Source organism: Anomalospiza imberbis, chromosome 1, assembly GCF_031753505.1.
Source record: "Anomalospiza imberbis isolate Cuckoo-Finch-1a 21T00152 chromosome 1, ASM3175350v1, whole genome shotgun sequence".
Classification (NCBI taxonomy): Eukaryota; Metazoa; Chordata; class Aves; order Passeriformes; family Viduidae; genus Anomalospiza; species Anomalospiza imberbis.
In genome coordinates, this window is record NC_089681.1 from 137,405,171 (window position 1) to 137,423,667 (window position 18,497).

An 18,497-nucleotide genomic window follows, 5' to 3' on the forward strand; every position below is an offset into this window, starting at 1 on the left:
CCCTGAGTCTCCTCTCCCCCAGGCTGAGCAGACCAAGTGATCTCAGCTGCTCCTCACAGGGCTTCCCCTCCAGCCCCTTCGCCATCTTTGTGCCTCTCCTCTTTATGCTTTCTAACAGTTTTGTATCTTTCTTATATTGTGTCACCCAGAACTGCCCCCAGCACTCGAGGTGAGGCTGCCCCAGTGCAGAGCAGAGCGGGACAATCCCCTCTCTTGCCCGGCTGGCCATGCTGTGCCTGATGCCCCCCAGGACAGGGTTGGCCCTCCTGGCTGCCAGGGCACTGCTGGCTCAGGTTCAGCTTGCCATGGACCAGGACCCCCAGGTCCCTTTCCATGGCACTGCTCTCCAGCCTCTCATTGCCCAGTCCCTACATACAGGGTTGTCCTATCCCAGGAATAGAATCCAGCACTCTGCCTGTTGAACTTCATGTGGCTGGTGATGGCCAGACCTCTGATTTGTCCAGATCTCTCTGCAGGGCCTCCCTGGCGGCATCAGGCACAGCATGGCCAGCTGGGCAAGGGAGGGGATTGTCCCACTCTGCTCTGCACTGGCACAGCCTGTCCTTAAGGCCTGTATGCAGTTTTGGGCACCACAACGTAAGAAAGACATAAAGCTGTTAGAAAGTGTAAAAAGGAGAGCCACCAAAATAGTGAAGGGCCTTGAGGGGAAGCTGCGTGAGGAGTGGCTGAGGTCACTTGGTCTGGAGGAGACTGAAGGAAGACTTCATTGCAGTCTACAGCTTCCTCATGAGGATAAGACGAGGGGCAGATACTGACCTCTTCTCTCTGGTGACCAGTGACAGGACATGAGGGAATGGCCTGAAGTTGTGTCAGGGAAGGTTTAGGCTGAATATTAGGAAAAGGTTCTTCACCCAGAAGGTGGCTGGGCACTGGAACAGGCTCTCCAGGGCAGTGGTCACAGCACCGAGCCTGACAGAGTTCAAGAAGTGTTTGGCCAATGCTCTCAGGCACAGGGTGTGACTCTTGGGGCTGCCCTGTAAAGGCCCAGAAGCTGGGCTTTGATGATCCCTTGTGGGTCCCTTCCAACTCAGGATATTCTGTAATTCTTTCTGCACAACAATGGCAAACAACATAATTCATCAATATTTTTGCAGCACTTAAGACTCTATCATATAGAGTTCAAGTCAAGAAAGCCATGGAGATAAAAATTGCCCTTAAAAATCATGTCAAGAGGTGCTCTGTGACTAAACAGCTTGTGAACACTGAAAGTGAGAAACCACTGCATTTGAAAACAAAGCACCTTCAGTTCTACCAAATGTGCTATTACACCGGATGTGTGTTAAATTTGTTTACATGTTACTTTTTATAGCCAGTTTCAAACTGAGGCACTTATCTATGCTTAGATAAGTAAAATGAATTAGTTACTATCAAATCCTAGACACATTTATGCATTTTGTCACAACAGTAATTTACATGTCCTCCCTAAGAGAGAACAACTGAATATAAAAATACAGTTGACTACATTGTCTGAAAGGTTAAAAGCTCCTCTAATTCAAATTATTCCTCATTTCTATAACAGCTTGTTAAAAACAGTTTCTTTCTCTGCACTAAATACACTTAAGGTTAGGTCCAATTCTTCCCTGCATCACAGCTATATGCATCACCTGCCTCCAGTACATTACAGATATCAAAGTCAAGAGTTTTATGTTAAATCACTAGATCAACATGCACACACACACACACAGAGGATAAACAGAACCAGCTTACATCCTGAAACATGACTTCTGTACAAAAAGCAAGATGCAATTCACGTAGACTCTGGAACCACAAATTTTTCATGGAAGAAAATTCATTACCACTCAGGATACTTTCCACTGGGAAGGTGATATTCATAATAGAGAGTCTGGTTGGTTACATTCTATGTATTTTACAAAATAAATTCAAAACAGGTTATTTTCATTAGAAAGTAGCGAGTAATTCTTCTCCGCCTTCATCTAAGCAGAAGCAAAATTAAACAGGTAAAGTGAATGGCAAGATAAACTATGCATCCTATTAGATGGGAAACAAGCTTCAGGAGAGTTTGCCTCTCAGCTAACTCTAAATTCATCAGTGTTTTCATAATATATAGTCAAAAGTGAGCTGTTTTGGAAAAAAAAAAAAAAAACTTTAACCCAAGTATTGCCCTGCTGCACAGAAGCCTATCATGCTTGCAGTATGTTTAACACACACCCAAGTAGATATGCAAAGGTAAACCCACTCCATACAAAGTTTCCTAACAAATCTCAAGTATCTGAAGATGACAAACAGGCCACAATAAAATGACCGTGTAACTGGAAATTACAAGCAGCATCCTTTTCTGACCAGTTATACTCACACAGTGCTTCATGGTTTTTTTCACATAACTGCTGTATAAATACTTTATGCCAGGACTGGATTTCTCTGTGTTGAATAATACCCCATAAGAACATTGGGTTCAACAACAAAAATAGACAGATCTGACAGCCATGTTCCGGTTACATGATGGAGTATGCAATTAAGAACTGGGCAGCATACTGACTGCATTCCAATTATAACTAAGGCATCAAATGTAAGACTTCCTGAAAAGATTAAAGGCATTTTCATTAACATATATTCTTCCTATTGTTCACTAGCATAGCAGCACAGTCAACAACACACATGCCAACTGTTTTAATTTCTATTTATACAGTAAAGCACAGCCATTGGAGTGCATGAGAATTAAATTAAGCAAAGGGCTCAAACTGATACAATTTATTACCTACAAACCATTTTCTTCCAGGTATAATATAATCCCATTGAGCTCACAGTTACACATTCACAAGACTTCTGTCAGTCAGTTACTGGGAAGACTTCTGAGCATCTGTGTTGCAAGTACAATAATACAGCTAAACAAAACAAAGAATTTCACAAAGCAGACAATTAAATGCACAAGTTAAGACAACTAGGATTATGACAGAAAAAGTTACCTATAACAGAAAAGTAAGATAATGAGATTGCTCTTAACTGAAATATCAAAATTCAGGCTACTTCTTGAACCAATAGAGCACAGAACTTCCAAGTACTTTCTCTGACATTGTCAGTAACAAAAAAAAAAAAAAAACCCAAAAAAAAACCAAACCAACCCAACATTCACCAGTGTCAATGTATCAGCACATTACAACTCCTCACACCTTAAAAAAACCCTGCAATCACAACCTTTCATCTTTCTTTGCACTGTGAGAAAACAGCATAAAGGTCATGGAAAACAAACTTCACTCACATTCTTACAGGTGTCTCCTCCACATTAAAGCTGAAGAGCAGCACAGAAAACCTTTTGGTGCCTTTGCAGAACAGAACACTTCAGTTCCCACACCTCTGAAATCAACATTTTTCAGTAGTATACAGTCACTTCTATATAAAAACAAAATAATACCTTAGGTTTACTGTTTATATACTAAAATTGAAAATAAGAAGAAACACAGGATAACTGAACTATGTAAGAAAGACAGAACTTAGTAAGATTCTTGGGTTTTTTCTTTTTTCTTTTTTAATATGCAGCTACTGCGAAGAATTCAAAAGAAAAAAGATTCCTGAAGGCTCAGCTAAGTAGTTCTACATTCAAACAAGCTTAAAAAGATTTGCCAATTATATGGTCAAAAGTAAGAAGCTACAGTCAAAATCTGTCTTTTTTATATCATAACCTATTTTCCAAATGTATTAAGAAAAAATAATCTTCAATGTGAACTCAGTCATTCAAACAAGATTCAGCAAATTCTAAACCCACACATTTGATTTGTCATGCATTTTGGCTGCTAAGTCTAACTCTAAAAAGAGTGATGTGCTACCTTATTATTATTTTTTAAAAGATTTCTCTTGGGATTGCACAGCAAAGGAATGAGTATATAGCCTATCTTACACAGGAAGGAGAGATTTTTATCCTTAAAAACAGGAGGTTCGCCCACATGATCACCTGGGACAAACTTGGCCAGTGCGAGCAGGCTAGAGGGTTATAGGAGCCTGGGAATGTTTAACATCAAGAAAGTAATTACAGCCCAGCAAGATCAGAAGGAATTACACAGGAAATGTGAACAGTAACCCTTTCCTGCCAAAAAAAAATCATGAAAAAGTGAGCTCTCAGCTGCCAGACTATAAGGTTGTACAAACCAATTGCAAAATGCAGGAATGGAAAAAACACTCTATATTACTAGGCTATAAATTCCCAACGATGTGATAAAGCTACACCTCCATGAAAAGAACAAAACCCCTGGTCTTTCTTCTTGCCATGTATATGCAGTATAATTAAAGCCCAGAAGAAACATGAAAAAGTTGCAAACATCACACAAGAATGGTCAGTTGCCTCTTCTGGAATTTTATTTTAAATTTACGCTGACCAAACAGTGTTCCCTCTAGAAGATGGTTAAATATCTTGTTCTTATTCAGTCAAGAAAATCTCTGTCCAAAATATGTAGGGCATTATTCAAGCAAGAATGCTAGCTCTCTCAGTCACCTATTCCATAAAAATTAATCTCCCAAATTCTGAAATAAACCCCGTAACTCAAAGTAGTAGAGGGAGTTGTAGAGTAGGGAAGTTGAGTAGAATGGGCTCAAAGTACTCCATGTATTTGCTGGTGAAACAATTTCTATTCTCTAGGGACATGGGGACATTTGAGTGACCTGACTGGAGTTCAGTCTAGTTAGAATGCCTTCAAGTGTGATACTGGAAAGTAAACAGTGATCACACGCTTGTCCTTCACAGAGAACCAGGATCCATTTTAGTGAGATGAGATCTTTTCCTAAGCTACTCATTAAGGAAAATAGCATTCCTTCAAATCTACCAAGACCTAATGCTGTACATAACCCCAGTCAGACAAGAGATAAGCAATAAAGCAACCAAGCACTAGTGTTTTAATTTACTGATTAAAATTACCATAAATATATCCTTATTAAACAAAAATAAGCTCCCCTAAAATGAGTCCTAGTGTACATCTGCTCTACTGAAAAATGAGATTAAAAGATATTTTTACAATTAAAAAAAGAATCAGTGAATTAACTTATTTAAGCAACACACTTCTTTAGCTGTTCTTAAAATTACAAATCAGAACAGCATCATGACACATTGCACTGCCAAAACCAGTGTATCACTTAAGCTTTTCATCCAACCTTGTGACTCAGATGTTGTTCTTCTCTACCTTCCTTTACTACCAAAGCCTTTCTTTTCTCATCTCTTCTGTTGGATTCTGTTTTGTTTCCTTTTCCTTGCCTTCACATCTAAGGTGGGTGGGATTTTGCCATCACTAAAGCCACATGCACAACCAATTCCTGCACGGCCATAGTCTACTCAGCCACCTGCTCAGTGGAATCTCTAAATAAATAAAAACAAGGGGCAAAAAAAAGAGGAAAATACAAAAGCAGCACATGAGAATTTCAAATATGGGTGTGAAAATAGGGCAGAGACAGCACAGTAAAGAAGCAACAAGGACAAGAAGTAATTGCTGACATTAAAGCCTGCACAAGTAACCATAACTCCCATTCTTCAGGAGTTAAAACTGAAACATGAAACAATTATATTTTCTATTATTTTACTGAGATGGAGGCTGAAAAGACACGAGCACCATGACCTCACTCTGGAGACAAAGGGAAAGTTCCATTTTCTCCTGCACTAAACTTAATCCCACTTCTAAGGGTTGGTGATTTGCAAAAACAAACTGAACTAACTTTCCCAGTCAATACACGTTCTTCAAAGATTAAAGTCACTTCTCCTAAATTTGTCTGTCTCCACAGCAGATTAAAGATTTAGCAGTACAATATTCATACAAGATGTTAGCCAAAAAAACTGAAGTAGTGGATGAGCCACTAGTTTTTCAATAGCTATAAATGCAACACTAATCTTATAGCAGCATATAACACTGTTTGTTCATCAGTCAGAAAAAATATTTCAATATTGTTGCAAGATATTCTGTCTGCAAAGGACTTGTACATATAAAGCAAAAATACTCCCAGTGATACTGTATGGTTTTTTCAGTTCAATGTGTTTAAAACCACAGCCTATTTTCAGCCAGGTGAGCTGACTGAAGCCTGTCAGAAGCCAGGAGCTGCCTACAAGGGCTATTACTGTGCAAATGCGTTGGTGGCAGCAGCCATGGGAAGGGTTCCCTGTACCTCCCAAGCACAGGCAGCACATCAGAAACTGAGCATTCCTCTCAACACTTGAATTTGCAACTGACTCATCTGCTGCACCCTGAAGCAGCACTGTGGCTCACAACACTGGGCACTGCACAGGATTCCTTTGCAAATGGACATTTTCCACCTGGCCACATCTGCTCTTTGTGAAACCTCTGTAGAATTTGCATCTGAAAACTTCTAGGAGTTGAACCCAGAGATCCTTGTAAACCCCTTCCAACTCAGGATATTCCACAATTCTAGTGTATCATTGCAAGTAATGCTCTTTAATTGGGAGGTTACTGCCATTCACCTTATTTCTAGAAAGAAATGTAATCAACTTAATCCTTAAAGTAATCCTTAAAGTAAAGTATGTCGTATTTTGGGCCTGTGAAACCACTTTGTAATGAAAAAGTGAATTCCAAAGATACTAGTTTTGAAAATTACTATGCTTCTAAGTACACTTATTTGTAATATGACTAGATCTCAAAAGAAATTTAAAACTTTCTCTTTTGGGGACATCTACTATCAGCCAACCTAACATGAGTTAACATTCCCACCCAGTTACTTCCTTACTGCAATTATACACGTTAAACATTTTATCCTTCCCAATCCAGAGCAGCTTTCTAAAGATAAATACCAAAAACTGAATTATCAGGTAACTACAGGACTGACACCAAATCTTGGAGAGAGAGAGGCCAGTAAAGAAAACCTGAAACTATTCTCTGTAAATATCCTCCATTAGGCAAGCATGGCTATTCTCTTTCAACCATTACTAACACCTATGAATTCTTTACATTTATCTATTAATTTTGCAATTATTAATAAATATTTTGGAAGTGGTCTTTCTAGTGTTTCATGTTTGAAATAATATGAAGAGAATTCAAATAAATTGTTTTCATTATTGAACACTTTAAAACATAATTCCACTCTGACAAAAAAAGGTTCACATGCCCAAGTTAATTTTATCTCTCATCACTGACATCCCTCAGGGTTAAGTAAGGCTCAGGATACTTAGCCTGTCCTATTCCCCTCTTCAAATCATGCTATTACATAAATGCAGGTTTCACACTTGCATGAAATCATTAAAAGAGAAATAAAACAGGTACAACCTTGATCTAGCCTAAACACTCTATAGTTTCAAAATCTTATCATGTAAAAGAAACCTTACAAATACTTAAATCAGCTAGAACAGTCTTTAAATATAGAATCCACAACATAACCATTTTTCTAACTTTTTTTTTTGTGGTCACAAAGTCCTTCTGACACAAAGAAATTTGACAACCAGGTGAAAAATTGCTGTAAGAAATGAAGTTCAGGGCAAGTATAAATGATGCTAATCAAACACACCAAAACTGTTAGTTTCACCAGCTCACCTTGGGCAGTACATGCTCTGAACTGGCCAGAGGTGAAAAATCCTGCACTGGACTAGACTAACTCAGTGTCTGAATAACCCTCCCAGCGGCTGTTGATCTAACCTGGCTTCCTTATCATTTAGGAAATCCAAAAGGCTTCACTCAATCCTCTTGGAGCAGCTCTGACCACAAGTATCTCCAGGCCTGTAACTTTCAAGTCACACTGAAATTAGCTATCTAACCAAGAAACTCAACATGTTACAGCCAACAGGCAAGTTAGTCCTGGGTTCTTTTAGCAGTGCACTGACATTTTTCTTCAGCAAGAGACATGGGAAGATTTGTTCTCAAACCTGAACTGCAGCACACTCCACTCAGGACTTTGTAGAGGAGAACAGAGCATTATACATTATGTACCTTACACATATGATGCTTCTGTCATGTGACCCCACTATACTAATTGCTTTTTAAAATAAAGTCAGACTTCATATTGTTACTAAATGCACAATAACATACATTCCTTTTATTTCAAATCCCATCTCCCCAGCAAATTATAAGAGCTAGACAAGAGTTCAGCTTCACTGCCAGAACAGAAGACCCAAAGCAGGAGTCAACGTGGTTTCCTAAAACACTAATACAAGATCAGTGCGTACCACCTCAAGCAAAAGTAGATTTATTACTGTCCTCTCATCCAGATCACTGTGTAAATAAAACTTTTTCATCACAGAAAAAAAAAATTCCTCCAGAAATTATCAAGTACATTATTCTACACATACAACAACAGAGAACTGGCACACTACACTGTAGCAATATACACTCTTGTAGTGCAAGGAGATGACAAATGAAAAACAAAGATGTGATAAAGAAAGACAAACTAGCAGTCAGGCTGCCAACTAGCAAACTACACCAGGTTTTTTTCAGAAATGGCCCTTGATAAGGTAAGATTTAAAGAAAGAAGCCACCACTGACTTTCAGAGCATTGTGTTAATCTACAAAAGTGAAGAGAAATAATCCAACGCAAGAAACTTCTCCAGGATCCCACATACATCTGGGACCCACCTATTATGTAAAGAATGGCAACATGTAGTGGTGGCTTTTAAATGCATATTTTTCAAACAGTGACAATCCCGAACAGCAAAGTTTACTTTTCAGATGTTCCAACCCTAAATAATGTTTAAAAGTTGACTGTTACTTAAGACTTATCATCCCTGGCAGAGTACCTCTCAGTTACTGAAGTTTTTCTGCCTTGACAAGGGAATTCCATTTCTAGGATTCACGCAGAGAAAATGTTTCAGTATAAATCATGGCTATTCTAAGCCAGGAAAATGTCCCACAGATTGCTAAGTTACCATCGTTCAGGCAAGTTCCCTGTAATTAAGGTATCAATTAGAACTTCACAGGCATGTTTTATTTTATAAATAAACTCTGTTTCCACAATTTGAGCTATGGGAAAGAATGTCTGCGTCAATGCATCAAGCCTTGCAGCACAGCAAGTTTTGAACTGAATGCCAGCTCTAAATGTTATATCATGGATTCTAGCATGGAAAAAATAGGAGGAAGACTTCCCTCTCACCCCCAAATTCCCACAAGCCTTCTGAATTTTTTTTATTCCTGTCATGGCACCTCCGTGACATCTGCTCTTTGCTGCTCTAGAGCCAAATACAACAAATTCAACTCAATCTGCTGCTAAACACACCAAAAGTAAAAACTGCAGCCTGCACTAAATGGAGAGAAAAGGGCATTTATGTGGGAATGAGAAAAAGCCGATTCTGCAGTCTTTCCTGTAGAACACTGCTTCTGATGCTTTTATCACACAGTTTTATATTTGAGTTTGATAGAGACTGAAAGTAAACAGTTTCTAGGACTTGAACCATGCCAAGAGAAAAGACTGGCAAAAGCGACAGGCATGCTCATTTAATTAAGATACCCCCACTGCTATTTTTATGACTTTTTACATACTTGCTGGGAGTTGGCAGGCTGACACAGAAGGCCAGCCTTAGCTCATTTCATCCTCCCAAAATATTCCATCGCTCTAGGTACAGAACAAACTTGTGTACTGACTCAAATTAAATTACCGCAGGAACACCAACTTAATGCATGAGCCCAGGCAATAGAAAAATCAAAGCTGAACAGAACAGTGTTTCAGGAGTAGCAAGTCACAAAAACAACTTGCCTATGTAAATTTTTTCCAGTTTCATGAGGACCCTGATGTTAATCCCCAAAACCTCTTCTCCAATATCCATATCTACAAGAGAAACAAAGTAAATCAGTGCATCCTACCAAGGGAACTAGACATACTACCTAGTGGGTATCTCACCGAGATATAACCCAATACAGGGAAAGAGAACAAATTAGTGAGATGCTGTAACTCTTTCTCCCATAAACAAACTAGGGACAGGCTTAATTCCTTTACTCACACCATCAACACATGTTTTTTAGACGAGGTTTATTAAAATCGTGATGGAAAAATTAATTTTGCAAGTGACAAAAAGATGAGGGATTATATTCTTTCAGGAGAAAAGGTAACCTGAGCCTGTGTAAATATTCTTGCACTCTAACTTATCCAATTTCTATTAGAATTTTTCTAAATTAAAATTATCCCTAGACTCCAGAGCTCAGTCTTACCAGTTTATTAAGAAATAGATCCTCTCAAGTTTCCTTTTGCACTTTGTCACCCTAATTTCACAGAATGTCCCCTTACTCTTATAGCATGAACCAACAAAACAAAAGCTTTTGAGTTACTTCTCTCAAACAATTCATATTTCTGTGTACTTGTGTTATACTTCTCTATATTCACTGCCTTTCAAAGGCTAAACAATCTCTTCTTGGTTTCTAAATTCTCTTTATTAAAGCAAAATTCCATCCCTAGATTCCTTTTTTAGACTCTTCCCTGATACCCTTCTTCTCTACATCCTTCCTGTGTTTCCAAAAACACAGTGCATTACTTTTATAATTTGAAGATTTGAAATCACAACAGCCTATCACTATTTTTCTCTGGAAGCTCAAAAAAAACCCACAAGAGAATCTAGAAGATTTTTTTTTCCTCAATGATGAACAATATTGTAAAGTTTGCTTAATATTGTTGTTTAGGGAAAAACATAATAGAGCAATTGACCCGACTCTGTTCTTAAACCCTCTGCTAAAAGAACAAACTATTTGTGAAAATAACAAAAACCAGCTGAAGGCATTTGGGTGGTCTCCGTTTGAGTCCTGTAATATAGAACAGTTCCTTTCTTCTAAATCCAGTACTGATTCATTTTCCTGCTTCAGTAAAGCCTCAAAATCTGTTGATGACAAAAGCAACACAACCCACTGAACATCCATATTATTTTACTGGCAAGCTGCTAACTTCTAAGTGCTTGATTCATCACACACAGAGTACTACGCTTACATACACAACAGGACTATGCAGGTTTCAACAGACTGATCCTTTTTAATTCCCTAACAGAATTTTGAGGGGTCATATAGCTTTATCTTTAGGACACTGCACACAATTAGCAGAGACCAACATTGGATAGTTCAGCTTTACTGCCCTGCTTCCTAAAAACATGGATCTACCTTATTTCTTCACCAGCAGTTCTGTTTTGATTGAGCTGAGGAAGAGCAAAAACTGTCAGAACTTAATGTCTTGGTGTATGTAGCACTCTTTGACAGGACAGCCTGATATAAATCTGAGATCACACACCCTCACTATCAGCAGACTGTAGTCCCCCTTAGGGAAGCCAACCAGTCATGGCCAAAAAAGTCCACTGGAATTAAGTTCTATGTCATTCAGCAGAAGACTGAAGTATGCTGAAAACTACAAAAATCAGTAACATTTTTGTAAAATCCCTACTTTCTACAGTTCATCCCAAATAACCACAAACATACATATAAGAGAAGTGAAGTGGCAAAGAAGCACAGGTATTTTTAAAAGTATGTTTAAAAGACGAGCAATGACAGCAATGACATCAGTCTAAGCTGTAATTTTTCACCATACACCATTTTCATAGTGTTGGTCCAAGAGAAAGATCCTTTGAAGAAGAGACACACTCCCTTGCAATTGTCCTTAACAGCTGAACAATGCACCAAAAATTAAGACAATGCACCTTTGAAGGTTTTTTTTTAATTTGGTTTCTGCTTTTGGGTCACGTAAAACCATTAAATAATTCCTACAGACATTTCAGCATTCTGGTAACAAAGGGCTTCATGAAAAAGACTGAGTATGGGAACATAGCTCTGACTGATCTGCCACACACACTTGAACAACAAAAACTTTCCCTGGAACTGTAACTTACAACCAAGCTAATATCCCAAACCAATTTCAGTGATAGATTCTAGTAAGTCTCCCACAAGTTGTTTCTTTCCCCACAATTCCTTTACCTATCAAACAAATTTTCCAAGCTGCTTTTCCACCTCTTTAGCACCTGCTCCTCCTGGCAAATACACAAGTGAGCCACAAGACTACTCCTGTCTCCCCAGTGACTTGCTGACAGAGGCTCTTCAGCAGGGCTGAGATAGTCCAGCTCTGAAGCTCACCACATGACCTCTTCTTGGCATTAACCATGACACTTTTTCTAAACCAACAATCCCGGGTTTAGACTTTCTGAAAAACAATAAAATGCTAAGCCACAGAATGAAACATGATGCATACACAGAAATTAACATCCTATAGCAGCCTCTAAAAGTCACACTTCAAAAAAAACATGTTTATGATTCAATACTCCATAATTTTACTCTTTATATGATTCCATGAAAAAAAAAATTATTATTTCGCAAAAATAAAACTCTAACCATAAATGAAGTGACCACAATGCATTACAATTCTGAAAGATGGACTGAGCTATTGATTACATTCTTTCCATTTGTACAACAATTCAAGGTGTACTAACAGCTAAGTAATAAATTTTTTCTGGTATGAGGACACCAGCCAGTCTCCCTTCAAGCAAGGCTTTCTTTCAGTACTGTATAGCCTTCAAAAAGATGCAAGAAAAGAACCAAGGAGAAAAAGAGCAGGTCACAGTTTAGGTGAGGAAAACATCATTATTTCCTAAAATAGTAAAAGACTGAAGTGACAAAGCAAAGACAGTCTCTCCTGAATTGATGCCCTTTCACATCCTTGTTCAATACACAGTACAGTTCTACCACAGCAAGGTCCATGGTGTTTTAATTACGTTCTTGAAATTAAGTGGAAGAGTAATCAGATTATAACATATTGCTACACAAACCATGCTAACTTTCCTACAACATTCAATTATGCTATAAATACCCATGAAATCAGTCCTTTAAAAAAGTAATGCTTGACTACTACTGACACTAGGGTTAATCAGCCAATTAGGGACAAACTAATACCAGCAAATACAGTACTGTAATACAGTAAGTCAAAGACACACCTAATTAGCAAATATCACACTTCATGACATTTGAATAGGATGGTTTTGACCCAGTTGTTTTGTAATTTCATGAGGTGACAAGACAAATAGTCATAGAGCAAATACAATACAAAGACAACAGCATTCTCAAAATGCCATTTTAAGCTGGCAGTAAGAATCTCTTTATTACATCAGTACAAGAAAGAATGAAATTAAAAAACAACCCACAACTTCTTACTTTTGAAGTAAAAAAAAATTAAAATTTTTAAAATTTAAAAATAAAAAAATTTTAAAAATTAAAAATAAAAATCTGTCTCATATAATTTAATGGTGGTTACATTGTGAAGAAGGCTGTAACTCATTTAACTTTGACAACAACATGCAAATATACTCCACGAGAAATGGGTCAATTATTACTCAAGCAGCACTGCTTCTCTTATTTGCCAATGTTTGTCTTGTAAAAATATATGGTCATGTTTTAAATTTGTTTTTAATTTTTTTTTTTTTAACTAAAACACATTCTGGATCTCTGTAAGTGAATTAAAACGCCAACATGAAGTATTAAGTCTTAGCAAATAAGGCCCATGTCTTGTCTTGACTGCAAATAAGGATGAGCATCAAAATATACTTTCCTGCTGCTGAAGCACTAATATCTTTTATAGAAATTATGAAAACAATTAGTTTCACTGGAGTACACCCTCAATGACCATAAAGAATCTTAAATGTGCAAATAAACAGCAACTCAAACACAGAGGCAAAACTGTCTTTGTGGTCAGATGGACACAGAATCAAAATCTAAAACATTCTGCAAAGACGTTAACGGTAATCTTTCAACATACCCACCTTATTCTGCTGCTGCTATGACCAATGAAACATTTCATCCATCTTAATTCCTATTTCAAGGAAATAAAAAACAAACAAACAAAAACAACAGAAAGTTCCAATATCTCAGGAAATACATTTAGCAAAGGACAGAAAATCGTATTTAATAGAAGAGATAAACATTTGAAGAAGTGGTAAATAAACAAGAATTCTAATAAAACATGTTCACCCACAATACAACAGCATCTCCTCTGAGGCACACCATACATTAACAGGACTTTAGACTATAGATTACAATAATAAATATCTGAATAAATATTGTTAAAACAACTGATGAAAGTTCATACATTTCTGATTTTTCCATGCACTTTAAAAACTCTGAAGCTTCTTTAATTGCAACTGCAGTAATATTTCCAGTCAGCTTCCAATCCAAGTTCTACATTCAACATTAGGCTATTTCACTTTGACCTGACACCATCTACCTCCTTAGGTGCAAATAAATACATAAACCCATCACCAGTTTCATACAGACATTTAAAACATTAAACCACTTCTATAAATGTTTTACCTGTGCACATAAAAATGCTTGAAACAGTCCAAGTCACTGATGAAGAACACTCCTCCCACCTAGCACAACATAATCCTTGAACCTGTACATCAAAAACATATGTGTGACAATCACTACAAATTTCTAAGGCTTCACATGAGACAGTCAGAAATATCCCATATATGCTCTCCCTGTCATTGCTAGTTCTGATAGTCTCACTCACAAATGAGATGCAGGAAACATAAGAAACTAGTATCTTCTTCATTAAATGCTTTGAAAAACACTTCAACTACAACTTCAGCTACCCCACAATCTATTTCTTTAACAGCCTGCCCAAGAGATAAAAACATTTGCTTAGTGCTGGTTTTCTTCTGATCCTCCAGTTATCATTACCCAAGAATATCTTTAGAATTAAATACTAAGAACATTAGATCATTATGAAAAATATTGTAAATATATGACTTGTCATGCACTTTATTTCTTCCTTTTCCTTTCTGTCTTTTGACAAACTCTAAGTTGGAAAAAATCCAATTCTTCCAGCTACTTAAGCAGAAAAAATATACACTCATCTTTGATGTATTTTGCTTTACATAAAAGTAATTTTGAAAAAGATTAACTTAAACTATTACTAAAAATAACTAGCTACAATCAAGTTATTGAAAAAACAAACAAAACAAAAGAACAACAGCTCAGAATTTTGATTGCTGAATAGTTCTGTGGGGAAAAAAACTGCACATAAACTACTGTGATCCAAAGGAACTGTGCATTTACCCTGTGTTATCCTCCTCTTTCCTTTTTATTAAGGAATAATAACATGAAAGGCCACTTTTAATGGCATATTACAGGTTCAAATAAATTAGTACGAGAAAATTCAAGACTATAATTAGCTGAACTACACAGCATTTAAGGGCTAGGCTGTTGATTGGGACTTTAATACACATTTAAAAGCTTCAACAACAGTTATGTTGGAGAAGAAAGGAATTAAGCACAAGACATACCACATTGATTTTAATTTAGGTCAAGAACTAGGCAAAACTTTTAATAGAGCATGACTTTTGGGCAAAATAAATTGAAACAAGCCAATCTTTCATATTGTTTCAAATCTGCCACGCTGTAGACATTTCCACAGTCTTTTGAAAACTCTTCTATGCGGCTTTAAAACGCTTCCCCTCTTGTATTATCTATGCCAGACACATCTGATCACTTGGAACCGGGGATATGCTCCTGATGTCATTATTAAAAGTTCCAGTGGATTCATTAGCTGGCAGGCCTCAGTAAGTTACACACAAACACTACGCCCATTTACTGCATCCATTTCTGCAGCCACAGGACAAAACGCCTTCGGCTGTCAGTTCCTCCCAAACCGCCAAGAGCCCGAGAGGACTGCACATCGTATTTGTACTTTTATGGAAGCAGCAGCAAGGTTACGAAACATCGCTCAGGCCTCGGAGTCAAGGGCTCGGCGCACAGCTCTGACTCACGCCGGCAGGGACGGCGCAGGAGCCAAACGCTGCCACACAGCCTGGAGGCACCCGCTGCCACCCCTCACGGAGCTCACGCTCTATGGCCACCACAGAAAAAAAGCGTGAGCTGAACAAGCAACCGTCGTGACTTGTAGGAACCGGTCATACGCGGCCTTTCTGCAGGTCTTTATTGTAACATCAGAACCGGCATCAGCAGTGACGCCCTGTCGCAGTCTCTGCACTCGCGGGGCCGATACCCCGGGCCGGGCTGCGACACCCCCGGGCCGGGGCTCGGGTGGCCGCGCTGGCTCTGAGCTCACACGGCGCCCCCGGCCGAACGCCGCAGGCCCCGCACCGCCGCTCCCGGGCTCCGGCGGCGGGAGCCGAGCCCCGCACACACCCCGGCGGCCCGGGGGACGCTGCCGAGCCCTCCGCGCCGCCCGGAGCCTCGGCCGAGCCGCGGGACCAGCTGTGCCGTACCGGGGCGAGCTCCGGCGGCAGTGCCCGGCCTGGAATCCCTCGGGCTCACCGACTGAGGGCCGAAGGAGGCGACCGCCCCGCCGGGAGCCACCACCCCTCCGCCTCTTGCTTCCCGGCCCGGCGCCGCCCGCCCCCAGCCCGGGCCGCAGCCCCACCGCCGCGGGGGGAAGGAACTTACGAACGCCCGCCGAGCCCGGGTCCCGCCTCCGCGGCGCGGGGCGGCGGCGTCACCCCCGCGGGAAGGCGCAGGGGCGGGGCCGCCGGCGGGCGGGGGCTGTCGGAGGGAAAGGGTGGCGGGGCCGGGGCTTGTTCTGCGCCCGGGCTTGGGCGGCGCTGCTCCGGGGGTGCGGGGCTCCGGCCTCGGGCGCCGCTGTGCTGAGTGCGGCCTTGCCTCCCCGTCCCAACCAGACACTGGCGGAGCGGGAGCTGCGCTCCCAGCGGATCCCCGAAACTGATGGTTGTCAGGCAGTGGGATAGGGGTCTCGAGGGGCAAGTCAGAAAAAAGGATGTCTAAAAAGTACAGCAATTGTGCTGGAAAATAAGCGTACGGGACTTGAAAGCACCGGGTCAGAGAGGGTGCAGATGGCTGAACATGAGCCAACTTGAAGGCGAGTGGCATCCAGGCCTGTGTCAGCAAGTGTGGCCAGCAAGATGAGGACAGTGAGTGTGCTTCTGTACTTGGCAGTGGTGAGGCCATGTCTCAAGTACTGGCCTTGGGTTTGGGGCCCTCATTTTAAAGCAACAATGAGGTGCTGGAGCGTGTCCAGGGAAAGGCAGCAAAGCTGATGAAGCATCTGAAGGACAAGTCGAATGGAGGAGCAGCTGAGGGAGTTGGGGGTGTTTAATCTGGAAAAAAGGAGGAGCAAGGAGAACCTAATTGCTCTTCAGAGCTACCTAAAAGGAGGTTGGAGTGAGGTGGGAGCCAGTCTCACAAATAACAGGTGATGGGACAAAAGGAAATGGCCTCGAGGTTGCGACAGGGGAAGTCTAGTTTGGATACGAAGCAAATTATATTGAGTATCCTCACAGCCTCACGCAGCATGTACAGGTAATCAGGCCCAGCTAGCATGGGTTTGTTAAAGGCAGGTCCTGATTGACTGACCTGTTCCTCTGTGACAGGGTGACCCACTTAGTGGATGAGGGAAAGGCTGTGGATGTGTCTGCCTGGCCAGCAGTAAAGCCTTTGACTTGGTTTCTCACAGCATTCTGGAGAAACTACTGCTCATGGCTTGGACAAGTGTGTTCTTCATTGTGTAAAAAAACTGTCCAGATGTCCAAGCCTAGAGAGGGTTGGTCAATGGAGCTACATCCAGCTGGTCACTGATTACCAGTGGTGTTCCTCGGGGCTCAGTGTTGGGGTGAGGCACATTTAATACCTATATTCATGATCTGATTGAGGAGACCAAGAACACCCTCAGTCTGCTTACACAAGTTGAGCAGAAGTGTTGATCTGCTGGAAAGATGGAAGGCTCTGCATAGGGATCTGGCCATGGATCTGCAGAGGGATCTGGCCTCACCATGGGGTGAGGCCAGTGGTACAAGGTTCAAGAAGGCCAAATGCTGGACCCTGCACTTGGGTCACGACAGCCCCTGTAGTGCTACAGGCTGGGGGGAGAGTGTCTGGAAAACTGCCTGGTGGAAAAGGACATGGGATATCGGTGGACAGCAGGTGAATGTGAGCCAGTGAGTGCCCAGGTGGGCATCAGTCCCTTCTGCCCCCTTCAGGGGAGGATTAGATTGGATATTGGTAAGAATTTCTTCTCCAGAAGGGTTATTAAACACTGGAACAGGCTGCCGGGGCCAGTGATGGAGTCACCATCCCTGGAAGTATTTAAAAGATGTTTAAAAAGGTGTTTAAAAGACATTGGGCTTAGGAACATGGTATAGTGATGGACTTCATAGTCCTGTGTTAACAGTTGGACTCGATCTTAAAGTTTTTTCCAATCTAAATGGTTCTATAATTCTATGGTTCTCTGAAAGGAAAAATGAAAGTGTGACAGAAATAGGATAATATGGGATTTAAGAGAAGGCTGAAAAGAGAAGTTATTTGGGCAGGAGAGAGGTGGGAAGGCACAGAAGAAAGAAGGGAAGTGTGTTATGTGTAGGTGTGAAAAGAGAAACAACATTCAGAATTAAAAAAAAACAACCTCTTTTCTTGACCTTCTTCTAACCATCTCTTCTATCATGGAGATGTTACTTGTGGGGAAGAAAAGGACTTCTGTCTGCACCACTTCGAAGTTAATTGGACATTGAGGCCACGTCCTTTTCCAGTCTGATCCCGTGGTGCAGGACTCTCTCCATCTTCACGAGCTCCTCTTGCATGTGTTCTGCCAAGACACCCCCATCTCCTATGAGCCTGCACTCA

At 40.5% G+C, this 18,497-nt stretch overlaps 1 protein-coding gene across 15 annotated transcripts in view; it reads right to left on the reverse strand.

Moving 5' to 3' along the window:
- The window catches only part of ZNF438 (zinc finger protein 438), a 50,154-nt gene extending 33,761 nt beyond the window's left edge, over positions 1–16,393 (reverse strand). For 4 of the 15 annotated variants that reach the window (XM_068172826.1, XM_068172765.1, XM_068172847.1 and 1 more), the window contains exons 1-2: positions 14,211–15,176; positions 13,660–13,713 (exon numbers count right to left, since the gene is read on the reverse strand). Coding sequence is in view for 3 of the 15 variants with exons in the window: in XM_068172756.1 (XP_068028857.1) it covers positions 14,211–14,454 (244 nt within the window). In the remaining 12 variants the exon portion in view is untranslated. The other 11 variants (XM_068172756.1, XM_068172866.1, XM_068172807.1 and 8 more) reach the window with 8 other exon arrangements.
- Between the last annotated feature and the right edge of the window lie 2,104 nt (positions 16,394–18,497).